Raw genomic sequence first — 27,615 nt, forward strand, 5'->3', positions numbered from 1 at the left:
GGTGCACTGCCAGCCTGTGGCTCATGATTTCACACGGGCATGTGTCTGCCGTCTGCAGGGTCGGTGGAGTTGCTCGGGGCCATGGCCTACTGTGCTCCCAAGCAGCTGTCGTCCTGCCTACCCAACATCGTACCCAAGCTCACAGAGGTGCTCACTGACTCCCACGTCAAAGTGCAGAAGGCTGGGCAGCAGGCGCTCAGGCAGATCGGCTCTGTCATCAGGAACCCAGAGATCCTGGGTACGTAAAGCCTCTCCCACGAGCGCACGGGCCCTGCTCCTCCCTGTGCCCCTCGACGCTGCAGGGAACGTACACTTGTTTAGCACAGGCCCTCTGAGGACAGAGACAGTCGCCCTGAGATAACCTTTAAACTCAGGGAAGCCCTTTTCCTACGATAATCAGTGGAAAATAGTTCAGAGGTGGTCTGTTTTCCTGTTGGTCTGGAGCACTCATTGACCATAGAGGTGGGGAAACTGAGTTGTTGGCCCGGAGGCAGCTTGATTCTCAGGGAGCCTTGAGATCCACAGAACTGAATGACAGGCTCTGGATCGCAGCAGCAGCACCCCTCAGAGGGGTTAGGTTCCAGGGAACTTTGTATTTATGCTCATTCCAGGAGACCTATGATGGAGGGAAGATTAGGGAGCTTACTCTTTAGTATGGTTGTTTCTTGAGTGATTAGGAAAGACTGATTTCTAGAAATAAACCCCAGCCAGCTATGTTGACTTGCAGCACCATACTTGTCAAATTTTAAGCTTCAGCTTAGGGCATTGGTGACCATTCAATGCGTTTCAGCCTGAGTATTTCCAGACTTGATTTTAATCAGAAAATGATGGGTTTTACGGGAGGAACAGGTAGATGTGGGTTTTGTTGTCATTCTTTACAATGTCCAACAGCCCTGGGCATTTCTAAGGGCCAGAACAGTCTTATCTCTTATCAAATGAATGCCTTCCATTTTGGGAATCCAGCCTGGGTCCTTTTTTCTTTTTTTTTTAATTGCAGTGTAATTTGCATAAAATTCACTTTTTACAAATGTACAACATAGTGGTTTTTAGCATCTTCGCAAAATTATGTAAGTATCACCACTGTCTAGTTCTGGGGCACTTTCATCGCCCCAGAAAGGAACCCCACACCCATTATTAGGTTTCACTCCTCATTTCCCCTTCTACCTCTGGCCCCTGATGACCCGTAGTCTATTTTCTGTCTCTGAGTTTGCATATCTGGACACTTTATGGAAACAGCATCATACGCTGTGTGACCTTTTATGCCTGGCTTCTGTGTCTAGCATGTTTTCAGGGTTCATCCACATTGCCGCATCTGTCAATGTTTCATCCCTTTTTATGGCCTAATAACATATCTCGTTGTGTGGCTGTGCCATTTTGTGTGTCCATACATCAATTGATGGGTGTTTGCATTGTTTACACTTTTTGGTTTTTAATGTTGCTACTAACATTTGTGTTCAAGGTTTTATTTGATTTTGGTTTTTGTAGACATGATTTCAGGTTTCTCGGTTAGATACCTAGAGATGGAATGATTGGGTCATATGGTAATTGTTTACCTCTTCTAGGGAACTGCTAGACTGTTAACCTCGTGGCTGTACCATTCCTGACACTCTCAGTAACTATATATACACACACAAAGGTGTTCCAATTGCCAACACTGTTACCGTCTGTGTTTTTGGTTACAGAAATCCTAGTGGGTATGAAGTGGCATATCACTGTGGTTTTGTTTTGGCCATGCCACATAGCATGCGGGATCTTACTTCCTCAGCCAGGGATGGAACACATGCCCCCTGCAGTGGAAGCACGGAGTCTTAACCACTCATTGTGGTTTTGGTTTGCATTTCCCTAATGACTAATGATGTGGAACATCTTTTCATGTGCTTATTTTTCATTTGCATATCTTCTTTGGAAAACTGTCTATTCAAATCCTTTGCCCATTTTTAAATTGGGCTATTTAAAAAAAAAAAAAATTGGGGGTGGGAATGGGGCACCACTCTGCATGGCTTGCTTGTTCTTAGTTCCATAACCAGGGATTGAACCCTGGCCCCCGCCGTGCCAAGTTTTGACCACTGGACTGCCAGGAAATTCCCTCAGAACTCTTGACTGGCGTGTATCTTGTTAGTGGTGAATTCCCTGGGCTTGTGGGAAAGACGAGCCAGGTACCCCTATTGAAATTCCTTGTACTGGGCTGATAGCGCTGACTTTGGAGAGCTCATTTTACCTGTGGCGGCTGCTCTGAGTGTTGTGTACCTTACTCCCACCACTGGTTCAGGGGGCCTTTGTCGTCTCCAAACGGTTTTTTTCACAAAGCCACTTTGCGTTGTTGCTGCTTCCTGAGTAAGATCCATGTTGCTAAGTGGCCTCCCCTGGAGGCCTAGCTGGGGCTGCAGCTCAGGGCCACTGAAGCTAGCCGGCAGGCACCCCACCAGCCACAGCTCTGCAGGGCAAGGGGGTGACAGCTGCCGCCCCCACACCACTTCCTCCTGGGGAGCAAGAATAGAATTGCTCTTTGCAGACAGGCTGGCTTCTTCAGCCCCTTGTGGGGCTCTCGGGGAAGGGCCCCTGGCCTCCTTTTCTTCTGACCCATCTAGTGCTGGGGGCTCTGGCAGCTGCCCCACGGACTTGTACCCAGCTGCCTCTCTCGTCTGAACACGCAGCCATCGCCCCGGTCCTGCTGGACGCTCTGACAGACCCCTCCCGGAAGACCCAGAAGTGCTTGCAGACCTTGCTGGACACCAAGTTTGTCCACTTCATCGATGCCCCGTCCCTGGCCCTCATCATGCCCATCGTCCAGAGAGCCTTCCAGGACCGTTCCACGGACACACGGAAGATGGCCGCCCAGATCATTGGCAACATGTACTCGCTGACAGACCAGAAGGTATGGGCCTGTGGGGGGCTCACGCAGGACAGACCAATGGATGCTGGCTCAGGGCACACAGTCCTACCGACAGTAGACACAGGGCAGCTGTGGGCATTTGATTCCTGGTGGTATCAGGGCAGAAGTGGACTGTTTGGGGTAGAGGGTGGAAGTCTGAGCCCTCTGCACATCTTGCAGAGCCCAGCCACACAAGTCTCGATTACCTCCACCCCGAGATGAGGCCCGTCCCCGTGAGCTCCTTTCACCGACTGATGGGGGGGAAAGGTCCAGCCTGGCCTTTGACTTTTCAGGGGTGTTGGGAAAGCGGCTGCCGCTTTGATTGCTGGCAGTGTCTCCTTGTCATAAGCACTGGCTTCTGTGAGCCTCTCAGGAAATTAGCCTCGTTTGAGAGATCTGCGCTGTTCACTCACTCCCGGAGGCTGATGTGTGTGCTCTCAGTACCACAGCTCTGATTTGCTTGCTGAGGCTACAGGCACAAGAGATGAAGTGGAAAGTTACGTCTATCCTAGGAAATTTGGGAAATTGGAATTTGGAAAACCAAAACATTTTACCCGTAGCCCTCCAGAAGCCTAGACTATTATGTTTTAAAATTACGTTTAAAAATGGTATCTCTGAACATAAATGTATGTCCAAGTTATAACGAGTTATTCATAAAACCGAGTCTTAAATAGTTATATAACATTCCAACAAGTTTATATACCATAACTTACATAATTCTATTGTCGGTCACATAGTGTCCAAGGTTTCTTGCTATTTTAAATGATACTGCAGTGAACATAAGGTTCTTTCTATATTTAAAACTGTTTCTGAAAGTTGAGTGCTGTATCAAGAGACATAAACCTTTTAAGGTAAAGATCGTGCAACTCTGAAAGGAAAGTGCTGAGAGAATCTTGTGGATGCTCGAGGCTGGGCAGCCCTCGGTCCCAGGTGGAGAAAGAGCTCTGAATGGCAGCTGGGGGCTCTCCACCACCTGAGGAGGGCCTGGGGTCCCTCAGAGGTTTTTCCGAGTGATCACTCAGGGCCTTCAGGGAACCAGGGGCATGGAGGGGGTTCTTTATCCCTGTGAGTGCTCCTAGTCAGCAGAGTGGGGTGGTCAAGATCTACCCAGGAACCAGTCTGGAGAAAGTGGGCCTCAGGCCTCCACTGAGTCGCTCCTTCCATCTTTGCAGGACTTGGCTCCTTACCTGCCAAGCGTGACACCTGGTCTGAAAGCCTCTCTCCTGGATCCTGTGCCTGAGGTGAGTCTGAGAGGGAAGGGGGCAGGAGCTCATGGTTTTAGCCCCACCCCAGCCAACCGATTGCTAAGAAGCCGTAGAAGCTGCGTTTGCATCTGTCTGGTGAAGGGCAGGAGACCCTAGGGACCTCTCCTCATTCCTGTGTGGTCACTTCTCCCCACCTTCCCCGCTCTCGGTTCCCTGACAGGTACGGACAGTGTCTGCAAAGGCTCTTGGGGCCATGGTCAAGGGCATGGGGGAGTCATGCTTTGAGGACTTGCTGCCGTGGCTGATGGAGACACTGACCTATGAGCAGAGCTCTGTGGATCGCTCAGGCGCCGCGCAGGGTGAGGCAGGGCGGGCCCAGGGGCCAGACCTGGGAGGCACTCTTGGGGTCCTGAGGTCCTGTGGGCTCACTCTGTCCCTTTCCTGCAGGGTTGGCTGAGGTCATGGCCGGCTTGGGGGTGGAGAAGTTGGAGAAGCTGATGCCAGAAATTGTGGCTACAGCCAGCAAAGTGGACATTGCCCCCCACGTCCGAGACGGCTACATCATGATGTTCAACTACCTGCCCATCACCTTCGGGGACAAATTCACTCCTTATGTGGGGCCCATCATCCCCTGTATCCTCAAAGTAGGCACTGGTGCCCCCACTGAGGATAGGGCCTAGGGTGGGGGCCAGGACACATGCTCTCTCCTGGGGGGCTCGGCCTCTCTGCCAGATGCAGCTGGTTGGCAGGGAGTCCCATTTTTTCTTGGGTCTGGGTGCCTAGGAGGCAGCAGGTCTGGCTGACACCCGCTCTGTGCACAGGCTCTTGCTGATGAGAACGAGTTTGTGCGTGATACTGCCCTGCGTGCAGGCCAGCGGGTCATCTCCATGTATGCTGAGACGGCCATTGCCCTGCTGCTGCCCCAGCTGGAGCAAGGCCTCTTTGATGACCTCTGGAGAATAAGGTAAGAACTCAGGTGGAAAGACCCAGTGACCATAGCTTTGTGTTTGGGGAACTTACTGAGAAATGAGGGCTTCCCAGGTGGCGCTACTGGTAAAGAACCCACTTGCCAATGCAGGAGATGTAAGTGACATGAGTTTGATCCCTGGGTCAGGATGATCCCCTGGAGGAGGAAATGGCAACCCACTCCAGTATTCTTGCCTGGGAAATCCCATGGATAGAGGAGTCTGGTAGGCTATGGTCCATAGGATTGCAAAGAGTCAGACACAGCTGAAGTGACTTAGCTCACACACACGCATGCACTGAGAAATGAAAAGCAGAATGTTGCCAAAAGCTCTCAACTTTTCCAGATCCTCATTTTTCACCATTTGGTAACGCTCCAGTTTCCTACAGTAGTGTCCGTAATTCCAGTTCTCCTCTAAGATGTTCTTTCTCTTTAGTTCTTCAGTTTGCATCAAAATTTTAAATATGAATGCTTTCTCATCTTGAGATTCTCCTTCTAGGATTTCATTTCAGGGACATATTTAGTCAAGTGCTTAAAGATGTATTTAGAAGGATGTGTGTTGCGATACTGCTTACCATTTGAAAACCTGGGGGTAGGTTCAAAAAAGTCGGGTAGCGCGTCCACACCATGAACTTTGACCCGGCCATTATGAAGAATGGTGTGAGGACGGCGTCCGCTGACACAGGACGCTTCTCAGCCTTCTGTTGGCGGGTGGGGCAGTGCGGGCCGTGGCCAGGTCCTGTGCAGGCCCACTTTGCACATCCTGTGTGTGGGAGGGGTGTCTGTGTGCAGGGTGATTGATGTGCACAGGCTGTCACCGGAGTGTCGGAGCGGTTGCTTGGGTGCTGGCAGTCTGGGCGCTTGTTTACCCTCTCTTTCTATTTGTTTGTATTAATTGAATTTTCAGTTTGAATACAACTGTTAGTTTTATACTCATTCATTCAAAGAGAAACAGTTTCTCCTAGGCCTCTCCTTACGTCCTGCATCCTGATGATCTGCATTCCTGGATTCCCTGCTCATACTTTCCTCTGTATTCTCTCTCTCTTTAATAACTTTTATTATAGAAATATTTGTATCCACTTTTAAAAATAGCTTGTTCTTTTCCATTATTAAAGTAATGTTCATTAGTACAAAACTTGGAAGGAACATATGTGGGAGATTGTCGAGAAATGACTATAATTTGTGACCTCTCCTGTTCTAAGAGAACCACCACCAGTGTTTGGGGTTCGTTTCCTTTCAGTCTCTTTTTCTGGCTGGTGGTTGGCCAAGACTTCCTCCTGCACCCTTGTGATTCTGTTCTTGGCCTCCTCCTCAGGTTCAGCTCTGTTCAGCTCCTTGGCGATCTCCTGTTCCACATCTCAGGAGTCACTGGGAAGATGACCACAGAAACTGCCTCAGAGGATGACAACTTTGGAACCGCGCAGTCCAACAAGGTGTGCAGCCCCAGTTGACCTTCCTCCCTCTGCTGCTGGTGGGGAGACTCCCTGGCACTCACACCGTGGAGGCTTCACCACCTCTCATTCTTGGCTCCCTTCTGCCACTGCAGGCAATTATCACCGCCCTGGGGGTAGATCGGCGGAACCGGGTGTTGGCGGGGCTGTACATGGGCCGCTCGGACACCCAGCTGGTGGTGCGGCAGGCCTCCCTGCACGTCTGGAAGATTGTGGTCTCTAACACCCCCCGCACCTTGCGTGAGATCCTGCCCACCCTCTTTGGGCTCCTGCTGGGTTTCCTGGCCAGCACATGCGCGGATAAGAGAACAGTAAGTGTCCCGGGCCTGGCTTCTGACCACATAGCCCTGATGCCTCCTTTCAGAGGCTAGAAAGCTGGGTCTGCAGAGAATGGGAGAACAGTGGGGTCCACCATCCAGCAGGGGAACTTTTATTTACTTAGTTATTTAAGAAATATTTCTTAAGCATCTACCATGTGCTAAGCGGAGGCCTAGGACGTTGTAGAGAAGAAAAGCAGCCTTGTGGAGCTGCTGTCTGGCAGAGGAAACGGATATTAATCAAACAGTCACACAAACAAGTGGGAAATGCAGCTATGGCAAGTGCTACACGGCACTGCCAGTGCGTGTACCAGGTCAGCCAACTAGGGGCTCAGGGAAGGCTTCTCAGAAGAAATGATGCTTGAAGACGAACGATGAGTGAGCATTAGCAGGTGAGAAGGTGATGAAAGACTGTTTGGGACCAAAGGACCAGTGGTTGAGATACCAGGACTGGACACGCACAAGCCTTGAGGTGGGCAAGCAGGGGCTAAGCAAAGGCCAGGGTAGCTGGAGGAGGGCCCCCAGGGCCAATGATCACTTCTGACAGTCCACTCCCAACCCCCGTCCCTGGCAAACAGATTACATAATTGGCTCTGAACAAGGGTTTGCGCATGGCCTCAGAGGAGATGGGTCTTTTTCCCTGAAAGTTGTGATTACAAACCCAGCTCTCCTTTCCTGGGCAAGATCATGAGGGTTAAGTGACTTCCAGGCCACAGTTTTCAATCCAGGGATATCAGCCCTCAACTGGACAACACGTGTTGAGTTTCTTATTCATCCATAAGGTGCTGACTCTTTAAGCTGAGTAGGCATGTGTGATGCAGAGAGAATTTTATTTTGTGGTGTTTTGCAAGTACCCTGGGGGCTTTTCACAGGATAGAGGGTTGGGGAAAGTTAAGTCTGGCTCCAGTAACATCTGGGAGGTCCTGGGGCCCTCATTCTGGAGTAGCCCACTGGGTGTCCCGGGGTCTGCAGGGAGTCTGTCCTAACTTGACTCTGCCCGGCAGATCGCAGCCAGAACGCTGGGAGATCTCGTCCGGAAGTTAGGGGAGAAAATCCTGCCGGAGATCATCCCCATCCTGGAGGAAGGCCTGAGATCTCCCAAGAGCGACGAAAGGCAGGGCGTGTGCATCGGGCTGAGCGAGATCATGAAGTCCACCAGCCGGGATGCGGTGAGCATGTCCTCAGGGCCTGCAGGACTGCCCCCTACCCACCACAGAGGGCCAGGGGGTGAGGGCTCCTGGAGAAGCTGCTCCATTAACGACACTTCACCCGCAGGGACACACCAGCCTCACTCCAGAGGGTGCTGTGGACAGTGAGGTGCTGATGGGGCCACAGCGCCCTGGGCTTTCTCACCTCTCAGCTTTCCCATCAGTTTACAGGCTAAGACCTCAGCAATTTAGGGGCCTGGGGTGGCTTTTGGAGATTGAAGCGGTCTTTCTCTCAGCACTCCTGAGGTGGCTTCAGATTAATCCTTTTGCGTCAGTGCATCAGTTCAGTTCACGTGTGTGGTGTGCTTAGCCGGGAAGGGAGGTGCATGTGTGTGAGAGGTGGAGGGTGGCAGGGAGCAGGAGGGCATGGAGTAGATGAGAGTGAGCACCCAGTGGGTGGAAACGCGTCGTCTCCAGCAGTGAGATTGTTTCCATATGGCAGCAGTCAAGGGGGGTTGGAGTCTTTCACCGACCCTACTTTTTCTAATTGAGTAGGTTGAGCATAGGCATAGAGCTCTAGATTGGGATGAAAGCGCCAGAGCGATGAGTGGATAGCGGGTCAGAGATGCGAGCACGTGGCCAATTGCTCAGCCTGAACAGCCTCATCTGATTCTTCTCCTGCATGTGTCAGTACATGTGTGCCATTTGGGGTTTTTATAGGTGCATTTTTCAAAGAACAAAGGTAAATTCTGTCATCAAATGGGACTGTGATTAATTAAGTAGGTAGTGCCCCAAAGCCTGAGGCCCTGCCCATGACATGGCCACCATATTCAGATTCAGTCCTTAGATTTATGGAGGGGCGTTGCTTTGGTGGAATTGGTTACGGAGTGCACAGAGCAGTTGTTGGCCCCACTGTAGATCCAGAGACTTCATAAGGGACCAGGTATTTGAGTTGAGACTTGAAGAAGGACTTGGAGTTTCCCAAGAGGATGAACAAAGGAGCCTGGGGAGTGGAGGCCAGGTCACTTGGGGCCTCACCATGGGAAGGAGTTTGGCATTCCCATGAGAGACCAGACTATCTGGGGAACTTGCCAAAAAAAAATCAAGACTGTTAACTGTTAAGTCCATGGCTCAGTTGGTGAAGAATCTGCCTACAATGCAACACAGAGATGCAGGTTCCATCCCTTCTTGAGAATATCCCTGGGGAAGGCAGTGGCAACCCACTCCAGTGTTCTTGCCTGGAGAATCCCATGGACAGAGGAGCCTGGCGGATTGCAGTCCAGGGAGTCGCAAGAGTTGGACATGACTTAGCAACAAAACAACCACCACTGAGGGAAGGCTCCTTAGGGGCAGATCGCAAATCCTCTCTGCTTTCTCATACTTGTGCATTTCCACAGAAACCAGCTGAGTGAAAAGTCTAGACCTGGCAAAAGTCCAGGAAGCCTGTCTAGGCCAGAGGTCCTCACCACCCCCATCCCCCGCTGACTTCCCCTCCCTCCACCACGTCAGGTTCAGCACTCTCATGCTGTTGCAGGTGCTGTATTTCTCCGAGTCCCTCGTGCCCACGGCGAGGAAGGCCTTGTGTGACCCGCTGGAGGAGGTCAGAGAGGCAGCGGCCAAGACCTTCGAGCAGCTGCACTCCACCATCGGCCACCAGGCCCTAGAGGACATCCTCCCATTTTTACTGAAGCAGCTGGTGAGTGACTCCGCCTCACCCCTGCCAGGAGGGGTTCCACCATCTCCGTGGGGGCCGCACGCCAGGGCTGACTGCCAAGGCAGCCAGTGCAGGTTCCAGAGGGAGTGGGTGCACAGGATGGCATTGACTCTCTGGGGGGTCAGGTGGGGGGTGTTGGGGCCAGGGAGGTCCAGACTGCGGAGGCGGGGAGGAGAGCGGCTCCCAGACATCACCCCATGCCCTTCTGCAGGATGACGAGGAGGTGTCCGAGTTTGCCTTGGATGGTCTGAAGCAGGTGATGGCCATCAAGAGTCGTGTGGTGCTGCCCTACCTCGTGCCCAAGGTAAGTCCCCACACATGGCAACCCTCTCTGGCCCAGCAGCCACGGCCACATCACCATCCCCAGGTCTACGTGAGGACCAGCTCTGAACCTGGATGCTGGGGGAGGCCGGCGACTCTGCAATGGGACAGGATCTCCCAGAGCCCAGCGCTGCAGCTGGCATGGGCAGGCCCCACTAAGCTGATGTTCATCGTCCTGCAGCTGACGACCCCGCCCGTCAACACCCGGGTTCTGGCTTTCCTTTCATCTGTGGCGGGTGATGCCCTGACGCGTCATCTTGGCGTGATCCTCCCGGCGGTCATGTTGGCCCTGAAGGAGAAGCTGGGGACTCCAGACGAGCAGCTGGTGAGGGGCACAGTCACCCCTGCGGACTCTATCCATGTCCTGTCCCATCCTGGAGGCGCATGCTCAGCTGAGGTGTCGTCTGTGCTTTTAGGAGATGGCCAACTGTCAGGCCGTGATCCTGTCTGTGGAGGACGACACCGGGCACCGGATCATCATCGAGGACCTGTTGGAAGCCACCCGCAGCCCTGAGGTGGGCATGAGGCAGGCCGCGGCCATCATCCTCAACATCTACTGCTCACGCTCCAAGGCGGATTACACTAGCCACCTGCGGAGCCTGGTCTCAGGCCTGATCCGCCTCTTCAACGACTCCAGCCCCGTGGTTCTGGAGGAGAGCTGGGACGCCCTGAATGCCATCACCAAGGTGAGGGGCTGCTGGACCACCTCTGGTGAAGACAGTTCCAGGCGTTTCTAAGACTAGGTGCTGTCAGCCAGCTTCAGCATCTGTCCATGCATGGCCAGTCTTGCCTGTACTCCTGCCCACCCCCTTCCTTCCCCCTGCTGTCTTGAGAGGGCTTGACTTGAGCCCTGACATCCTCTTTGCTTTTCCCCGGTGTCCCACAGAAATTGGATGCGGGCAACCAGCTGGCCCTCATTGAGGAACTGCACAAGGAAATCCGGTTCATAGGAAATGAGAGCAGAGGCGAGCACGTGCCAGGCTTCTGCCTCCCGAAGAAGGTGAGCCAGGCCCTGGGCGGGGCCCCGCGGGCGTGTGGCCCTCCTCTGCCTTCCCCGGGTCCCCAGCGCTGGGGCCGCTGGAGTAGCTGCGTGTTACTCCACGTAGTGCTCTAGGTGCTGTTGCGCACCTCCACGGACAGCGTGTTTCTTCCCCATGGTGGCCCCGCGGGGACAGGGTCAGAGTTCACCACCTCCAGTTTCAGCTGTGGAGGTCACCTCAGAGCAGATAAGTGACAGGGCTGCAGGGACTCTGCTCTCGTCACTGTCAAGTCGAGGAGACTGTTCCCCAGCCAGCACCCTCAGGCCACGACCCCGGCCACCCGACTCGGTCGCTCATGGAGTTGAAGAGAGGGTGGCTGACAGAAGCTCCTGGCTTCGGGTCGGGGACACCTGGGCCCAGAACCTTTGCGATTTGACTCTCAGGTGTGGTTCTCTTGTCAGGGGGTAACATCCATCCTTCCAGTGCTGCGGGAGGGGGTCCTGACTGGCAGCCCGGAACAGAAGGAGGAAGCCGCCAAAGCGTTAGGCTTGGTGATCCGCCTGACCTCGGCGGACGCCCTGCGGCCATCCGTGGTCAACATCACTGGCCCTCTGATTCGCATCCTGGGGGACCGGTTCAGCTGGAACGTGAAGGCGGCTCTGCTTGAGACACTCAGCCTCTTGCTGGCCAAGGTGAGGACTGACAGGTTCACTTGGTCCACGCGGATCTTAGAGCACAGATCTGTGCACAGGAGACCAGCACCCACTGTGCTGTGCAGGCAGGGTGACAGCGCTGCCTGGGAGTCGGCAGAGCAGAGGGAGCAAAGACCTTGGTCTCTAGACTCACAACACATGGTCAAGTCCAGGTCCACCACTTGGCAGATGTGTGGCCAGAATGACCTCAGAAGGTCATACAACTTCTGAGTCTGCTCCTTCACTTGTGTTTTGAGGGTACAACACTGCTTGTCTCTCAAAGGGCTGTGAGATATGGGGCTCAGGTGAAATAACATCTAATGACACGTTCTAACTCAACACACCAGCGTGTGTGTGTCTGATAATCGCTTTTATTAGAAGTGGTTGATTCAAAGGACAAAATCCAGGGCCACGTGAGTACAATAGAAACCTTGTTCACATACATTTCCCATCTTTATGACTACCTCATAAAGGGAGATGAAGAGAATCTGAGGAGAGAATGCAAAGGAAGTCCAAGAGCAACTGCAGTAACTTCAGTTTTTGCCCAAAGTGTCAGAAGTGAAGCAACACATTAACTGTTTCTGATACTTTACAGGCCAATAATTAAAGCCTTTAGGCTTAGAGAGTTATAAACAGCCAAGATTTATTTTGTTAAAAAAAATTTTTTTGCTTGTGGTTTGGAAACAAAAGCTTAAGAGAGTGGTAGCTCTTTTCTTTCTGTGAGAAAAGTGTGGGGGAGCAACTTCCCAGCTAAAAAATGGGACTGTGAGCATCAGTCTCGTTCTGTTGGAAATTGTCTTTTCTTTTTTCTTTTTATTTAAGTATCATCTTTATCTTCCATTCTGTGCCGTTTTTGTATATGTGTGTGTGTGTGTGTGTGTGTGTGTGTTAATTCTGTGTCCAGATGTGTGTATATGAATTCTGTGTCCAGATGGAACCTTTCCCTCCTGGAGTTTGTCCCACAGGCTGTGAGCCAGGTGTCACCCGTGGGCAGGTGGCTCTCACCACAGCTTTGCTGGCTTTATTCTGTGGTCCGCCTCCCAGCAGCCTGCCAGCCCCAACCCCAGTGTCTCTAGACCCTAAATGGCATTGAGCCTCCAAACAGCTTCTTTTTCCTTCCCTTTTAGCCTTGAGTAGATCTTTCCTCTGGGACCCATCTGTAGTTTGTCACAGATGTGCGTCTTTTCCTCCACGTGGTCAGGACTCAGACTGGATTGTCAGTGCATGGGTGCATGTGTGTACAGGGATGACCTCCCGAAGCCACCTGTTCTGTAGGATTGTGTGCAGTAGGTGGCACCTGGCCTGTTTATCTGCCTTTGCAGAATGTTCTTCCACGGTACTGACAGGTCTGCTGGCCCGCTCTGTAATGTATTCAGAGCCAGGGGTTTCGAGTCACTTGCCCACGTGGGCAGAACTCCCCTAAGCCGAGCTGATGGTTCCCCGCCCGTGGGAAGCTGGAAGCAGAAGAGGAGGCTAAGGGGACCCTCTGTGCTGGGCTCCCCCATCTTGCGGCGCCTCTACTCCCAGCCTGAATGTGGAGCCCCGTGGGTTCGGGGTGCTCTGTTTTCATGCCTGTGTGCCTTGTGGCCTGCACTCCCCCTCAGCCAGGCTCTGGGATGGGGGTCTCTCTGACAGGTTGGCATTGCCCTGAAGCCCTTCCTGCCCCAGCTGCAGACCACCTTCACCAAAGCCCTGCAGGACTCTAACCGCGGCGTGCGCCTGAAGGCCGCCGATGCGCTAGGAAAGCTCATTTCCATCCACATCAAGGTGGATCCTCTTTTCACGGAGCTGCTGAATGGCATCCGGGTCATGGAGGACCCAGGCGTCAGGTGAGGCACTGGCGCAGGGAGAGCTGTGGCCCTGGGGTGGCCCGGCCCTGCCTGTGCAGTGGGAGCGCGAGTGGAGGACAGTTGGGTTTGAGTCGGGCATGTTGGTTCTGCAGGGACACCATGCTGCAGGCCCTGAGGTTTGTGATTCAGGGAGCGGGGGCCAAAGTGGATGTGGTCATCCGGAAAAACATCGTCTCGCTCCTGCTGAGCATGCTGGGACACGACGAGGTACTGCCGCAGGTGGACGTGGGGCGCGCGGGTTGGGCTGGTTTCCCTTCCCTTGGGCTGGTGTCTCTGCCTCGAGAAGCAGAACCTGGTTAGGAGTGATCATCACTCCCGACATTTGTGTCGCTCTGTGGTTTGCCACACCTCTGGTCTTGAGGGAGATAGGCACTTAGTATTGATATGGACGACGTATCATATAGGTAAGGGAACCTAAGGTTTCTAAAGTCCCAGGTCTCGTTCATTTGTTCTCCAGTCTTAAACAAGTCGCTTCCCCCGCTCTGCCCCTCATTTCCCCAGTTGTAAAATGCTGAGTTTTGTTTTTTGGCTCGGGAAACATTTGCTGATGTGCAGAGCCTTGCCCATAAGTAAATGAAGTGTGGGCACAGCCCCCAGGAAACAGTGTCTGGTGTCTGTCCAGAGCGGGGTGCTCAGCCCTGTTTGTGAGGGGCAGACTGACCTGGGGCCGTGCCCTACCATGTGGTAGAGTGAGAACTGGGACTGAGCCCATGACTCCTGGTTCTCTGTCCCAAGGCCCTTCCTGGCCCAGTCTGCAAGCATCTGTGAAGTACCAGTTGGCTGCCTTGCGCTCTGGTGAGCCCCAAAGTGGTTGAGTCTTTGAGAAGGATTTTCTCTTTCCCCTTTGACAGACGTCTCTGCCATGTCGCCAGATCGACACTGTGGGGCTGATCTCTGGAGGGAGGCCTTGGGGTTTGCGCGGAGCTGCACCTCGTTTGCCCATGTCCGGGGCCGGTTATCCCCTGCAGCTGAGGCCCCGGCCTTTTGTGGCACAGAAGGGAGCCTCTGCCTTCTCTTGGTCACGGTCTGTCAGGGTTTTATAGGGCCACTCACAGTGCAAGCAAAAGTTAGTACACAAACCAATTTGCATTTCACCACAATGGAGCTTAAAATAGACTCCTTTGAGAGAGTGGGTGTTGTGTCAGAGAGAGCCAGCTTTAGCCTCGCGTGACACCTGGGAGCTCAGAGGCCCAGACTGCCGGCCGGCCACCCTCCTCCCCCTCAGAACTTCCGCTGGATCAGAGGTGGCAATCCAGGGTGCCGGCCTGGCTCATGTCTCCCCATGGGCCCTTGAGGCCCTGGTTGGTTCTTTGGTTGTTTTGTTTGGGAGAGGCACGCCAAGTTGGCACTTCGAATATTATAGCACGTAACCCCAAATCCTCTGCACAGCATCCTGTAGTGAGCCAGCAGGGAGAGCGGCCAGGAAGCGCTTATGTACGAGACTTTGGTTTTGACACAGAACCCTCAGCCTTTCCCTATTGCCTTGGGCTGATTAGAGCTTCAGTTTGACTTCCCAGGACAGACCCACACAATGTTGGGGCAGCAGGGAGCCTCTCTGGACATAGGCGGACACATGAGAGGTTTGGGAGTAGGGTGAGGTGGGGTGAGGTTGAGGTGGAGCTCCCAGTGGTCCTCTAACCACCTTCCCTGAGGACTAAGGGCAGAGCTTGCATCCCTTCCCGCCTCACAGGGCTGTTGATAGTAACTGAGATAATAAACGTAAAGTATTCAGGCTTGTAAGAAGAAAGGTGCTATGTAAATACAGTTATTGTTGCTATTATGATGATGATCACCATATGCACACACGCTGGAGTTTTCTATAATTAAGTTAAGTGCTGGGTGTGTAATTTTTAACTCGATGCCGAGTGGCAGCCGCAGTGAGTGGCAGCCCTGCTCTGGCGGCGGGAGTGAGTGCGCCTGCAGGGAAGACTGGACTTGGCGTCTGCCTCCCTCCCGCCCTGGTGCCCGTGGAGCCCATGTGAGGTGGCACCCTGGTTCACTACCTTCTCTGCCCCGTCAGGACAACACGCGCATCTCCTCGGCTGGGTGCCTGGGGGAGCTGTGTGCCTTTCTGACGGAAGAGGAGCTCAGCACCGTTCTTCAGCAGTACTTGCTGGGTAGGCCTCTTGTGTGCACTTTTCGGGGCCTCTCTGCCTCCCTGCCCCTCAGAGGGTCTTCTGGCAGCTGGACCACCCTCTCCTTGGAAATGTCAAAACGGAGTTTCCAGGGGTCTTGCAGCCTGGAGCATCTCTGCTCCGAGGACGCAGCTGTGGTTGGGAGTGGCCTGTGAGGGAGCGGCCACTTCGGGCAGGGAGGTCTGTGTGCAATGAGGACTGGGGTTCCCACCAGGCTCTGAGCTGACACACGAGTCTCAGGTGGTGGAGGTGGGCTTCACGGGTGGTAGACGGTGCAGGTCAACCCCCCTGTGTCCTTCCACCCAGCGGACGTGTCTGGCATTGACTGGATGGTTCGGCATGGGCGGAGCCTGGCTCTCTCCGTGGCTGTGAGCGTGGCTCCTGGCAGACTCTGCATAGGCAAGTATGGCAGCGACGTCCAGGACATGATCCTCAGCAACGCCATGGCGGACAGGGTAAGGCTTTGGGGCAGCCAGACCAGGTGGTCAGAATTTCACTCTTGCCAGTAACTTCCTGTGCCCTGGGACCAGTGCTTGGTCTCCCTGGGCACCAGTTTCATCATCTAAACAGTGAGGAGTTTGGGTTGGAGCATCCAGAGGTCCCTTCTAGGCCAGAAAGTCTCTGATTCTGTTTCTGGGAACTAGTGTCTCAGGCTTTGTTCACCTGCCCCACAGCCAGGCAGAAGCTCTTGATAAGAGCCGTCAAAAGGTCTTGGAGGTGATGTAGTCGGGGGTGGGGTGGGGACTGCTGGTGGAGAGCCAGGGTCCCCGGAAGTGCCTGGGGAAGGGATGGTGTATGGCCCTGCTGCCCCAAGGAGGGAGCTGGAGGCACCCTGTCTAGCTCTCTGCTCACTTTCCAGATCCCCATCGCCGTGAGTGGGGTCCGGGGCATGGGCTTCTTGATGAAGCACCACATCGAGACCGGAGGAGGACAGTTGCCGGCCAAACTCTCCAGCCTGTTCATTAAGGTGAGTGGGGCAGCCTGGCTCATGAGATGGATCTGTGACCAGAAGACACCGGAAGTGTGTCTGTGTGTTCCAGGCACTCTGAGGGTGGCCTGCAGGGCTGAGGGGTGGGGGGTCTCTGAGCCCGTAGGGCTGGGGTGCAGAATGGTCTGTGGAAGACTGCCCAACTTTTTTTTTTTTTTTTTTTTGGCCCAACTTTTTGTCAAGAGTCTCCCATACATCCATGACCCCAAATCAAGTTAAGAACCTCTATTTTAGGCATTCTTTATAGGCATCCCAATTTTTCAAACTTTGTGGCAGACCTGCCTCCCGTTAGTAGGCGTGACAGTAATTAGCAGGCATGGCTGCTCTGGTGGCTGCAGGACCCTCTTGGGAAAGCTGGGGAGCCCGGCAGAGGGGCCTCCAGCATCTGTGTGATAGAGCATACTGCTCAAACGCTGGTGTGCACACAGAACCAGAACCTACGTTTTAAGAAATGCAGCCGAGCCCTACACCCTGCCTTTGTAACCAGCTCCCGGGCAGTGTCAGTGGCCCTGGTGCACTGGCCTCACTCTGAGCAGGGAGGCTCCCACGGCTGCTGTCCCCACCCTGCAGACACCCAGAGAGGAGGGTGTACAGGGCCCTGATTGGACTGAGCCTGTATCACCCCGCGTGCAGCTGTCGTCAGTGTTTATTACTGAGGACCTGCTGTGCTCCTGGCCGGGCTAGACCCTGAAGTACAGAGGTGAACGGGGCAGACAAGATCTCTGGAGGCGGAGGTACACAAAGAGCCTGTGGGAGGGCCCTCATCTAGATAGATAGGGCTGTCGGGGAGATGCCTGAAGGCTGACATCTGAGCTGAGGCCTGAAGGATGAGAGGGGACTGACCAGGTGAGGATCTGGGGCAAGCACGCCCCAGGTAGTGGGACCCGCCAGTGCAGGGGCGCAAGGCAGGAAGCAGCGTGGGGCGTTTGAGGAAGTTGGAAGCCCTCGTGGGCTGAGAGTGCTGAGCCAAGGAGAGGGTGGTGTGAGATGACGTGGAGAAGGTAGGGTCCGAACACACCCAGCCGCCCTCCCACAGTGGGAATGCTGCGGAGGGAGCAGGGGGTCAGGTCCCACGACGAGGGCAGCGTCAGGGCAGAGCCGGGGCTGTGGCAAGGAGCAGGCTGGATGTGCCTGATGGAAGGCCCACGCTCCTCTTCACAGTGTCTGCAGAACCCATCCAGTGACATCAGGTTGGTGGCTGAGAAGATGATCTGGTGGGCAAACAAGGACCCGCTGCCTGCCCTGGACCCCCAGGCCATCAAGCCCATCCTGAAGGCCCTCCTGGACAACACCAAGGATAAAAACACCGTCGTCAGGGCCTACAGTGACCAGGCGATTGTCAACCTCCTCAAGATGAGGCAGGGAGAGGAGGTGTTTCAGGTGGGAGCCTGGGACTGGTGGGCCTCCCCACGGCTTCTGGGCGCTTGTCTTGTGGGCCTTCTGCGTGACAGTGTTTAAGGCTTGTACTCTGCTACCCTATAGGCATGAGTGTTGATGGGCAGATAGTCATCTGGTAGTCATCCAGTCTGGTGCCTAAAAACACTCCCTCTATTCCTGAGGTGTTGAGATTCCTTTCAGCAGCAGGGTTCCTCCTCCAAGTAAAATCTCAGGTGGCTCCCAAACCTGTAACAGACCTCCCAGGGCTGCCTGTTGAGGCCCAGAGTCCTGTCCCTCAGCCCCCTGCCTGCTGAGCCACCTTTGAAGCGCTGAGCACTCCAGGCCCCACTCCGTCATCGGCTCGGGGTGTGAGGCCTGCATGTCTTGGCTGTCTCTGGATCCACTCAATTCCCTTCCTTTGCCAGGGTCCCCCTCAGTGGTTCTAGTTCTGGGTTCGCGTTCAGTGTTGTCTTTGATTGGAGAAAGCTGAAGCCATATTTCCTCATTTTGTCCCCTCGTTTCCCTCCTTCCCCCAGTCCCTCTGCAAGATCCTGGATGTGGCCAGCTTGGAAGTGCTGAATGAATGCAACCGGAGGTCTCTGAAGAAGCTGGCCGGCCAGGCTGACTCCATGGAGCAGGTGGACGACACCATCCTGACCTGACAGACCCAGGCCCGTCCGCTGGGCTTTGCATCAGCATTTCAGCTCCACCTCTTTGTTCACTGTTTTCATTTTTGAAAATACATTTGTTCTGATGGGGAGCTTAGGAGATGGCGTTCCCAGAAAGTATTTTAATGTATCAACAGACCACAGCCAAAGCCTTAAATCAAACCTACACACAACTGAAAATTGCCTCCTCCATCTCTCACCCTTTTCTTTGGAGAAGACAAGAAAAAGCACACGCATGAGCCTCGCCCAGCGGTCACCAGGAGCTGCTTGTCCACTCTGCGTGGCTGGGTCCAGAATGTGAGGCTCAGACGTCTGCCTCCTGGTCTCTTGTGCCAGAGCTCTGGCTCCAGGGCCAGTGCTTCCAACCTCTGCCTAGATCCCGAGGGGGCAGAGAACCGCGGAAGCCTGCCCGTGCAGTGTCTCAGCGTGGCTTTTCAGCATTGTGCAGCTCACCTGAATCTGACCCATCAGGTGACAGGGACAAAACTCGCACAGCCCTAGTAGTTTGCAAGTTGGGGGAGGGGAGTAGGTTTAAACGCAGGTAGTTTGAAGGAGGGATGTTGAATAAAGGCTTTGATTTGATCTTGATAAGCAGATTTTTAAAAATCTCCGAACATCCACTAAACATGAAGCTTCGTGCATCAGGAGCAAGGCAAGGGTGCATGCAGCTGTTCCCGTGAGCACAGGCAACTCTGATTTCTGGGCATCTCTCCTGCTCTCTGAAGTCCCATAGATACCTGCAGCCACCAGATCTCAAGAGGGCTGCAGTCAGACCTGAGATCTCACTGGTGTGGAGATCCTAGGGGTTGAATCAGCTGCCTCCCTGTTCTGTCCTAACTCAGAAAGGTAGGCAGCTTCTGAGAGTCGAGTTTTACAGAGAAAGTCTTCCCTTATGTGGAATAAGAACAAACCACATTCCTGTAATCAGAATTGCAAGAGGAAACCAAAGTCGCAGTTGAGCATCTGCCTCCTTTATGAATGACTTCCTTCCTCCTGGTTCTTAGAAGGCTCGTGATCCAGGCGTCCTGTCTGATGGAGCCCGCCCCTCCGGGCCCCAGTGACGCAAGTGTTCCTGGGCTGTTTTCCCTGGTCACAATACGGAACAAAACTTGTACCAAAATTTCTGGTATGAGCTGTAAAAGGAAGGGAGAAAATGAAACACGGTGGGAGCGAGCTCACGTTATAAAAGGCCTGAAGTACTATACCAAAAAACAAACAAAAGTGAGGCTTTGCTTATTAATAATGCAGCGGAGGTAGAAAGTAACCTTGTGACTCAGCACTTCTGATGAATACGACAGGTGACCTCTGAGGTGCCTGAGCTTTGTGTGTCACAGGACTTCCTATTTTCTTGCAGCAGACGTGGTCTCCACGGGCTCATTGGAACTGTGGAGTCCCAGGGCTGGAAGGGACCTTGAGAGGGCAGCTGAGCCGGTCCTCACGGCCAAAGCAGCCAATGGTTACAGCTTTGGTAGCCATGGTAACTGCCCTCTGCTCCTGGGAGTCAGATGATTGCCAGCAGGCTCCCAGCTGCCTGGGGCATACGTCCAGCAAGCCAGTTGCAGCTGCAGTCGCCTTTGCCGGCCGGCCCTGGGAGGCCGGTGGCGTTCTCACGGGAGGCAGGGGTTGTGGGCTGGGAAGCCTCTTTGAAGCGCCCGAGGTAAGTGTTCAGTGCTTCCTCCAGGATCTTAGAGCAGACACTTGTGTCCACCTCTGGTGTGCTGTCCCTAGTCTGAAATCGGGAGAGCCTGATGGTACTTACAGCTGGAGGACTCGGAGTAAGCAAAGTCCAAACCTGCCTAGTGGCTCAGACAGTAAAGAATCTGCTCGTAATGCAGGTGACCCAGGTTCAGTCCCTGGGTCAGGAAGATCCCTTGGAGAAGGGCATGGCTACCTGCTCCAATATTCTTGCCTGGAGAATCCCACAGACACAGGAGCCTGGCGAGCTACAGTCCATGGGGTCACAAAGAGTCAGACATGGCCGAGCGACTGACACACTGACGTTTTCCAAGGAGAAACACCGGGTTCCCATTCAGAGACCGGAGGACAGGGAGATCTCTATTCAGGATGGATGGACGGAGGAAGGTTGATTCACAGACGGAGATGACTCAGAATCCTGGAGTGCACTGACGTGCATCCCCTGAGTCTGAAGGTGGGCTGCAAAGGGCTGTCACAGCCATGCCAGTGGAGCAGGTTAAGGGGATCCCGCCAGCCCATAATTACTGCGGTCCTGAAAACAGCTGCCCAGACCGAACCCTGGAGGAGAAGGAGCTTGCCAGCAGAGAATGAAGCCATCTGCCCTGGTGGTTCGTAGGGCTGTTTAGCCTCAGAGGAGTCGCCCAGCCTTTCTGGGCCAGTTTTCTCATCTGCAAAATGAGGAATTTGGAATGGAAGCTCCCCATATGTCTTAAAGTTATCCTTTAGGGGTTAATAGTAATTATAACAGGTGCCATTTGGCTTTTTTTTTTTTCCCCACTTAACACACTCAATCTGTGGAGTAGTTTCTCTAGTTAGGACTTTTTTCCTGAGGAGGAAATTGAGGCACGGGATAGTCATAAGTGGCAGTCTGTCCCCGGAGCCACTCGTGTCCTTAGCCTGGCTCTTCCTCCTGCTGCGCCGGCTAGCTGGGCACAAGCCTTGTCTTGCATCACTCTATAGACTGGTCCTGCAGGCCTCTCTTGTCCTGCAGTGCATGAGGTGAAGTGCCGAGGCAGCTCCAGGTGACTGGCCAGGGGCCTGAGCCACCCCAGGCCTTCCCCTGTGGCTCTGCAGGCTGATCCATACCTCACCCTGTATATAGGACACTTCCAACACTTCCAGTTGTTAGAAAAGACACTTCTCTGAGACTTTTGTGGGAGAGGGGACCCCTGTCTTTGTCTGCCATGTGTTAGAAGGGCAGTGACAAGATAGTGTGCCTTTAGCTAATCTGGAGAAAACTAAACTGAGCATTCTTAACCTTTTAACTTTGGGAGCCTCTGGAATCTTGGCGTTGAGACTGTTTTAAAATGTAGGAGAGTGTGACGTGGTTCACGTCCCTTGTTGTTCCCTTCATCCCACTGCCAAGATGCTGGAGGGTTTGGGAGAGGGCAGGGGATCTGCAGAGTCAACACTATTTCATTGGTAGGGATTTGGGGACATTATTTTACTGAGTGGATGTCAAAACAAGACAGGCGGATGGGGATGTTTTTCTTCTAACGGGTTCTGTGTGGACTGGTCTTTAACTGCTCCAAGCCTTTCTAAATAAGAGCAATAGGAAAAACAGGAACCAGCCTAACTTAAATCCTCATACAGAGCACCCTGGTGGAGCTGCATGGACTTGGAAGTCAGGTTTAAACCTTAACTTGACTGCTTCACGTTAATCCAGAGCATGTCCCCTAACCTCTCAGAACGTGTCCTCGTCTGGACAGTGACAGTCCAGCCCCCCAGGCTGTCTGGAGTGGGTGAGGTAACGCCCTCTACATGGCCGGGCCCGCAGGAGGTGCTGCATACGTGGATGGTGTGAGTAAAGTGAGGTGTGTGGACAAAAAGAATGAACCGTGGGCACCTAGTGCTCTGCTAGTGCTCTGATCTGGGGGTAACTGTGGACCCAGAATTTGCAGATGCTAATTTTTTGAGCTCAAGTTTTGAAAAGCCATCAACCTAGAGTCAGATCTTTCTGGCGGATTGATTACTGTGTTTGAATGACACCACCCTTATGGCAGAAAGTGAAGAGGAACTAAAAAGCCTCTTGATGAAAGTGAAAGAGAGTGAAAAAGTTGGCTTAAAGCTCAACATTCAGAAAACGAAGATCATGGCATCCAGTCCCATCACTTCATGGGAAATAGATGGGGAAACAGTGTCAGACTTTATTTTGGGGGGCTCCAAAATCACTGCAGATGGTGACTGCAGCCATGAAATTAAAAGACGCTTCCTCCTTGGAAGGAAAGTTATGCCCAACCTAGATAGCATATTCAAAAGCAGACACATTACTTTGCTAACAAAGGTCCATCTAGTCAAGGCTATGGTTTTTCCAGTGGTCATGTATGGATGTGAGAGTTAGACTATGAAGAAAGCTGAGCGCTGGAGAATTGATGCTTTTGAACTGTGGTGTTGGAGAAGACTCTTGAGAGTCCCTTAGACTGCAAGGAAATCCAACCAGTCCATTCTAAAGGAGATCAGTCCTGGGTGTTCTTTGGAAGGACTGATGCTAAAGCTGAAACTCCAATACTTTGGCCACCTGATGTGAAGAGTTGACTCATTGGAAAAGACCCTGATGCTGGGAGGCATTGGGGGCAGGAGGAGAAGGGGACGACAGGATGAAATGGCTGGATGGCATCACTGACTCAATGGACATGAGTTTGAGTGAACTTTGGGAGTTGGTGATGGACAGGGAGGCCTGGCGTGCTGCGATTAATGGGGTCGCAAGGAGTTGGACATGACTGAGCAACTGAACTGAACTGAAACACTGAAAGAGAGGCACATAAGCACATGGACAGGTCTTCACTGTGCCTGGGCTGGACAGCAGTCCTGTCATTGCTGAAGCAGGAGAGGCTGGGAGCCAGCCCCTGTTTTATGAGGAGAAATGCTGGACTGGATGAGTTATAAGCTGGAATCAAGACAGGAGGGAGAAACATCAACAACCTCAGATGTGCAGATGATACCACTCTAATGGCAGAAAGCAAAGAGGAACTAAAGAGTTCTTGATGAGGGTGAAGGAAGAGAGTGAAAAAGCCAGCTTAAAACTCAATATTAAAAAAAAATTAAGATCATGGCATGTGGCCCCATTACTTGATGGCAAATAGAAGGGGGAAAGGTGGAAGTAGTGACAGATTTCTTCTCCTTGGGCTCTAAAATCACTGCAGATGGTGACTGCAGCCATGAAGTCAAGAAATGAGTGCTTCTTGGCAGGAAAGCTATGACCTAGACAGTGTGTTGAAAAGCAGAGACATTACTCTGCCAACGAAGGTCCATATAGTCAGGGTTGTGGTCTCCCCATTGGTCACGTATGGTTGTGAGAGCTTGACCATAACGAAGGCAGAGCACCAAAGAATTGATGCCTTCAAACTGTGGTGCTGGAGAAGACTCCTGAAAGTCCCTTGGACAGCAAGGAGATCAGTCAAGGGAAATCAACTCCAAATACTCATTGGAAGGACTGATGCTGAAGCTGAAGCTCCAGTATTTTGGTCATCTGATGTGCACAGACAACTCATTGGAAAAGTCCCTGATGCTGGGAAAGATCGAGAGCAGAAGAGGCGTCAGAGAATGAGATGGTTGGATAGCATCACTGATACAATGAACATGAACTTGGGCAAACTTCGGGAGATGGTGAGAACAGGGAGGCCTGGCATGCTGCAGTCCATAGAGTTGCAAAGAGTCAGACATGACTGAACAACAACAAAACTGAGGTAGGGAAGGAAGGGAGCGTCTTTAAGGTCATGTGGCCAGTTGGCTGCAGAACTGGAAAAGCAAACCCACATTTCTTGATATTGTGGTCACCAAGCCCCAGGGCCATATTATAAAAATACTTTTGGAAGGCGAATTTAACAAACAAGTTCTTGGCATGTGGTTCTGTGGAGTGACTGGGTTTCACTTTTTAGAAGAGGTGGAGCCCTGTTGTTTCATTGGGCAGTTCTGAGCTGCTAGGAGGGTTCCCTGCAGAAAGGAAGGTGTTGATGGTAACAAAGCTTAGGAAACTGGAAAAACTAGTCCAAAGATTATCAGCTCAGTGGGATTTCTGGGTGAGATTCCTGAGTGTGTCTGCATGGAAACACCAATTCACTGTGAGCTGCTCTGAGAGTTGGTCGAGATGGCATCTGGGTCACAAACTACCATTTAGACCCTCATAAAGAAGGGAAGTGGGATGCTTGGGGTACTGCAGTATTTAACACAGTGTTTCTCAAATATTTCAGCCCCAAGACTCCTTTACACTGTGAAAAATGGTAGCAGACCCCAAAGAACTCTTGCTTATATGCAACTTGCCTACTGATACTTACTATCTTAGCAAAACTGGTCAACTTTAGAAGCTCCATTAATTCACCTGAAATAAATCTATTACACAGTAGCATAGATAACCATATAGCAAGTGTTAAGTTCGAGGAGAGCAGCGCTGCTTTGCATTTTTGCACGCCTCTGCACTTCTGGATGCTCACGTCTGCTTCTGCATTCAGTCGACTGTGATGGCCCATGTTGTGCAGCCCTGGGAGACTCCACCATGCACTCTTAAGGAATGAGTGGAAAAGGCAAATGACATCTCAGTTTTGTGAAAATGTTTCAGCTTCACAAATCCTTTGAGTCTCATAGAGGGCCTTGGTGTCTCTAGACCGCAGTTAGAAAATTCTGATCCAATCTTGAAGATGGGAGAAAAATTCTACCTATAATGGGAGGGGGCCTGACCTTGAGTTACAATGAGAGACCCCAAATTTGGCCCACACTTCACAGAAAGCAAACTTGAGAAAGTTCAATCAGGTTATTTCTGAGGCTCCTAACTGTAAATTCTAGGTGTGGCTGCACTTTAACTGAATGGAAACCAAGTGCCCACCATGTCCAGGTCCCAGTGGGTATCAGGATGGTCCCTGCAATCTAGGGACTTAATGTCCACTTGATCTCGAAGAGGGGCGACCAAAGGGCAGGGCCAAGTCTCTTGATCCAATTCGGCCTGCAGCGTACAGGTGGGGAGTCGGGCCAGTTCTCAGGTCCATCAGAGAAGAGACCACAGTCCCGTTTATTCCCTCCCTCCTGGACCAGCATGTTGGGTGGTGGTGCCCTCTGGTCTTATCTGCACCCACTTCCTGTTACCTGATTGCAGCAATTGCTTCTTCCCTCAACAGAGAGTTCAAGTTCAGACTCCACTGGTGACCAGCCTGAACTGTGGATTTCCCAGGTCCCTCCCCAGCCTCTGCTGCACTAGCCCTCATCTGTCCTCCCACCCTGGGCAGTGCTGGCTCTGACCCCAGGCCTCGCACTCAGGGGTCCCTCCCCTTTCCCCTCCACCTCCACAGCACTCGACTCTCCTCTGCCAGCTGAGCTTTTTCAAGTGCTCTTAACCCATCTTCCTCCCATTCTTACTACTCTATCCTTACTGTTCACTGGCTGCCAATCCTCTACCTACGCTATCCTGGAAAATACTTTATTCACCCCACTGTTCTCAGCAGCCCCTTCATTTCTCTTCATTCACAACCAGACTTACTGAATGAACAGTATATACCCACTGCCTTCAGGGCATCACTGTATGTCCTGTAAATCTCTGTATACTCTGTCCCTCTTACTCGCCTTGGTTTTTCCTTTTAACATTTATTTATTTGCATTTTCTATCAGAATGTGAGCTCCATGGAAGCAGGGACTTGAAAGCTTTATTTCCTGCCACCTCTCCAGCTCCTCCATCAGTGCCTGGCAGCTGTGAGCCCTCAAATGTTCACTGCCTCGTCTTCACCAGTTGTACTGTAAATTCCTGAGGATGGAGTTTTGTTTCGCTCCTGTTAGGTCCTCAGTGCTGGCTCCCAGTAGGTGCACAATACCTACCTTACTAGTAAAGGGATCCAGGTGTCAGGCTAATTGTTTTCTAAAAATTTGGTAGATACTGTTTGCATATCGTCTTTTGTACTGGTCCTTCTTGCTGTTACGTCACACCTGGGCTTCGGTAGTAGCCTTCGTTAAAGCTCTGCAGCTGAAAATCCCTCCTGCGTGCCTGTACCAGATAACATCCCCCCAGAACATTCTGATACTGCTCCTCTGCTCAGGAACTTTCAATGCCCCCCACTGTAGTCGCTGTAAGGTCTGAACAGGTGGTGTTGCAAAGCTCATCATCGCTAAGCTGGCCCTTCAGAACAGTGGAACAAAGTTTCCCGTTGGCAGCACATACTGCTGCTTACCTCCGGGGACACAAAAGTTTATGTTGTTCTAAATAGAGACTTTATCTACCATAACATAGTTCCAGTCACTGCATTGTAGTTTAGATCATGTATAACAATGTTTCTAGAGGAAAATGTGCTCAGATTTTCCCTTTGGGGAACCAGGCACACACCCTGTCTCATGGGGAATTCTCCCTCAAGGCTAACACCCATCATCCTCGGGGCTATGAGAGCAGCTATTAAAACACACCCGCCATTCCCAGCTCTTTAAATTCCAATTCCACCATGAGAACTCTAGGATGAAATCCTTCCCCCCACCCCCTTCCCCATTCTAATCAAAAGTGCTAGCTCTCCTCTGAAGTCTAGTCTGCTAATCTGACAGCTGTTTCATCTTGTATTTTTTTATTCCTCACAAGTGTGTCTTATCTCTGATGAGACTGAAAGCTCCTGGATGGGAAAAGTTCTATCCTGGAGTCTGTAGCACAGGAATTAACACCCATTGCCTCCTAGAAGGCACACGGAGGCAAGTCAGAGGAGTCTGGGCTTCATAATGGCTGGTTCTGCTCCACTTCTTCAAAGTATCCTACAGCTGTGCTCTCAAGAGGCCTCCCTGGGCATGTGCGCTAAGGTCTGCAACAGCAAATGGCCCAAAGCAGGAATGAGTCAGTGCAAAATGACCTCATGTTTAACAGCATTACTATTACTGTTTATCATATGCCTGTAGGAGCCGGGTGATTTGCAAACATCTCTTTTCATCCTCACAACTATTATGAGGTAACTGGGGGCTCTGAGACACTGATGTGATTTTTCCAGACTCTCAAAAGCTTTTAAGGGGTGGTGCTAGGACTTCAAAGCTAGCAACTGAACCAAAGCCTGTTTGATTCCAGAGCAGGTTGGGGTGGTGATCCAGAGCAACCTTCTGCCTCACCAGGTGGGCATGGTGGACTGTGCCTGCCTGGGGGAAACTGAGGCTTCTTTCTTCTCTTGTATTTTCTAAAACTGCTAAATCAAAGGGGATCCCACTAATCTTTCCCAGAGCAAGAAGGACCATTTTGTTTCAATGATCATATGAAGAGCTCCCCTCCCAGCTAGTACCTTCAGATCCTAAGC

At 52.3% G+C, this 27,615-nt stretch overlaps 1 protein-coding gene across 2 annotated transcripts in view; it reads left to right on the forward strand.

Annotated features, from left to right (window-relative positions):
- GCN1 (GCN1 activator of EIF2AK4) overlaps positions 1-19,270 on the forward strand; it is a 55,089-nt gene extending 35,819 nt beyond the window's left edge. Inside the window, exons 37-58 of one of the 2 annotated variants that reach the window (XM_006052972.4) lie at positions 59-238; positions 2,655-2,875; positions 4,045-4,113; positions 4,298-4,436; positions 4,525-4,721; positions 4,899-5,041; positions 6,357-6,474; positions 6,588-6,803; positions 7,814-7,978; positions 9,492-9,653; positions 9,883-9,975; positions 10,174-10,317; positions 10,409-10,678; positions 10,879-10,992; positions 11,434-11,664; positions 13,300-13,493; positions 13,607-13,721; positions 15,535-15,631; positions 15,956-16,104; positions 16,509-16,616; positions 17,799-18,017; positions 18,551-19,270. In XM_006052972.4, coding sequence (XP_006053034.2) covers positions 59-238; positions 2,655-2,875; positions 4,045-4,113; positions 4,298-4,436; positions 4,525-4,721; positions 4,899-5,041; positions 6,357-6,474; positions 6,588-6,803; positions 7,814-7,978; positions 9,492-9,653; positions 9,883-9,975; positions 10,174-10,317; positions 10,409-10,678; positions 10,879-10,992; positions 11,434-11,664; positions 13,300-13,493; positions 13,607-13,721; positions 15,535-15,631; positions 15,956-16,104; positions 16,509-16,616; positions 17,799-18,017; positions 18,551-18,676 — 3,470 coding nt within the window. In that variant the 3' untranslated portion in view covers positions 18,677-19,270. Of the gene's footprint in view, positions 1-58; positions 239-2,654; positions 2,876-4,044; positions 4,114-4,297; positions 4,437-4,524; positions 4,722-4,898; positions 5,042-6,356; positions 6,475-6,587; positions 6,804-7,813; positions 7,979-9,491; positions 9,654-9,882; positions 9,976-10,173; positions 10,318-10,408; positions 10,679-10,878; positions 10,993-11,433; positions 11,665-13,299; positions 13,494-13,606; positions 13,722-15,534; positions 15,632-15,955; positions 16,105-16,508; positions 16,617-17,270; positions 17,372-17,798; positions 18,018-18,550 lie in introns of those variants that run through there. The other variant, XR_327075.4, reaches the window with a different exon arrangement.
- The last annotated feature ends 8,345 nt before the right edge of the window (positions 19,271-27,615 follow it).

The sequence above is a fragment of the Bubalus bubalis genome, chromosome 17, assembly GCF_019923935.1.
Source record: "Bubalus bubalis isolate 160015118507 breed Murrah chromosome 17, NDDB_SH_1, whole genome shotgun sequence".
Taxonomy (NCBI): domain Eukaryota; kingdom Metazoa; phylum Chordata; class Mammalia; order Artiodactyla; family Bovidae; genus Bubalus; species Bubalus bubalis.